At 34.4% G+C, this 2,336-nt stretch overlaps 1 protein-coding gene across 1 annotated transcript in view; it reads right to left on the bottom strand.

Annotated features, from left to right (window-relative positions):
- Positions 1-2,336, bottom strand: part of LOC102831656 (chromosome unknown open reading frame, human C1orf101) — a 274,431-nt gene that overhangs the window by 147,204 nt on the left and 124,891 nt on the right. The window contains exon 9 of the mRNA XM_006871286.1: positions 844-1,286. Within this exon, the coding sequence (XP_006871348.1) occupies positions 844-1,286 (443 nt within the window). The remainder of the gene's footprint in view (positions 1-843; positions 1,287-2,336) is intronic.

The following is a 2,336-nucleotide window of genomic DNA, read 5'->3' on the forward strand; positions in this document are numbered from 1 at the left end:
GCTGCTCCAGGCTGGTCTGCTAGTCCTTTCAAGTTGGAATGTCCCTCCTCAGAAGGCTCTGGATGGGGCTCAGGATTCCACCTAAGGTCCTATACACTACAAAGCCTCTGCAGGAAGCCTATTTCACTGGGCAAGTTCTAGAACCCCTTGTAGGCATTCCAATGAGTTATAGGCTGAAAATGGGCTTACAAGCTTTCTATAATCATGTTTACCAATATTCCTTTCTATCCCATGCAAGTGTGAAGACATTAAGTTTTGAGGTTGTTTGTTATGCTAAAATAGGTAACAGATTGAAAAACAAAAGCAAAAAACGTTTTCAACCCATCAGCATTGACTCAGTTCTGATTCATGGCTACCCACGTGTTACAGAATGAAACCGAACTCCATCGTATTTTATTAACTGTGATCTTTCTGGGACCAGATCACTAGACCTTTCATCCATGGTACCATTGGATGGGTTTGAACCACCAATCTTTTGGTTAGTAACAGAATGCAAACAGTTTACACCACTCAGGGACCTTAGATAACAAATAAAACTCTATTAAAAACCATGCATTAAAAAGCAAACAATCAATAAGGCAGTGAGCAATACAGTTGACAATCAAGAAATATGGGAAAACAGTGTTTTAATGTGACAGAGGCTTAGAGAATGGAAATGAAAATTTTGGCTCAAGAATTAATGGCTTATCATATTATTATTTAAAGATTCTCATATTTCTCAACATTTTCTCAGCTAAGCCTAAAAGGGAAATTCATTATTAGAACTTTAAAAAAATATATTATACTTACATTCATTCATATGTGTATGTTAATCAAATGAGGGAATAGTAAATATTAACTTACCATGGTCTTAGTGCAGTATCCTGAGACAACTACGTTGTTAAATATTTTTGTCTCTTGTAATAGTTTTGGGCCATAGGATTCCAAAATAATGTGTAGACCAATATTTTCCGGATAGATAATTTGAGCCCAAAATGACAGGTTGCTTCTTTTGTCAAAAATGTAATAAGAATATCCAATATTATTTTTAAATGAGATATAAGGGCATATTTCTTTTTCTTTGTAAACTGTGCTTTGTACTTCTAATTTTAAGGGGTATTGCTGTTGTTTCAATGTACCATTTTCATAACAGTATATGAAATATAATTGACCACTTATATCCAAGGCACTGATTGATTTCATTGTTGTATCTGTCCATGAATTTAGCTGTACTACATTTCCAATATAAACTTTAGTATGAAACATTAAGTTATTTTCCATCTTAATTAAAATATTGCCAAAATAATCTGGGAAAAAAGAGAGAAAAGTTTGTGTTATAGTAAGTAACCATAAGTCTATGTTATTTCATTTAAGTATACTTTAATCAAAATAATTTCTTTTATAATGATTGTTTATTTGAGAGAGCTTCAAAAAATTTGTAGAAAAATTCCATTATGTTATAACTCCATTTTCCCATAAATTTTCTGAAGCTCCCTTGTATACATTGAGAAAATTAAACTACGTAGGAACTAATGCCTAACTTTGCACTGTATTAAAGAACTTCTCTCCCACTTCAGAGTAGAGAAGTTCTCTTTTTGGATATTCCCCTCCCCTTATTCTTACTACATCATATTTCTGTACATCTTTTATGTAGAACAGATTTGGAATTTGTGTATAACATAATAATGGTAATGATCATGACAAGAATGGTTTTACCAGGTAGCACTAGGATGAAAAAATGGGTTAGTTATAAACAATTACCTGCCTCTTCAGGTTCATTCATTGTGTTGTTGTTGTTGTTGTTGTTGTTAAATGCCAACAAGTTGGTTCCAATTCATAGCCACCTTTTATAGAGATTCCAAGGAGCAGCTGGTGGGTTTGAACCACCAACCTTGCAGTTAGCAGTCCAGTGCATATCCTACAGCACCAAATGATGACTGTTGATGTTAAGTGCCATTAAGTCCATTCTAACTCATAATAAAAGAAGGAAGCACTGCCTGGTCCTATGCCATCTATACAATTGTTCCTATGTTTGAGTTCAATATTGTAGCCACACTGTCAATTCATCTTGTTGATGGTGTTAGTCCCTCCTGATAATATGTTCAAAGTTTATGAGACAAAGTCTTGCCATCCTTGCTCCTAAGAAGCATTCTTGCGGTGTCTCTTCCAACCAGATTTGCTCTTCTGGCAGTCCATGGTACATTTAAAATAATATACCAACACCATAATTCAAAGTCATCCTTGGTCCATTCTTGTTCATGTCCAGCTCTTGCATGCATATTTGGCAATTGAAAATACCAAGGACTGGGTCAGGCATATCTTAGACTTCTAAGTGATATTTTTGCCTTTAAAAAAAA

The sequence above is a fragment of the Chrysochloris asiatica genome, unplaced genomic scaffold, assembly GCF_000296735.1.
Source record: "Chrysochloris asiatica unplaced genomic scaffold, ChrAsi1.0 scaffold00165, whole genome shotgun sequence".
Classification (NCBI taxonomy): Eukaryota; Metazoa; Chordata; class Mammalia; order Afrosoricida; family Chrysochloridae; genus Chrysochloris; species Chrysochloris asiatica.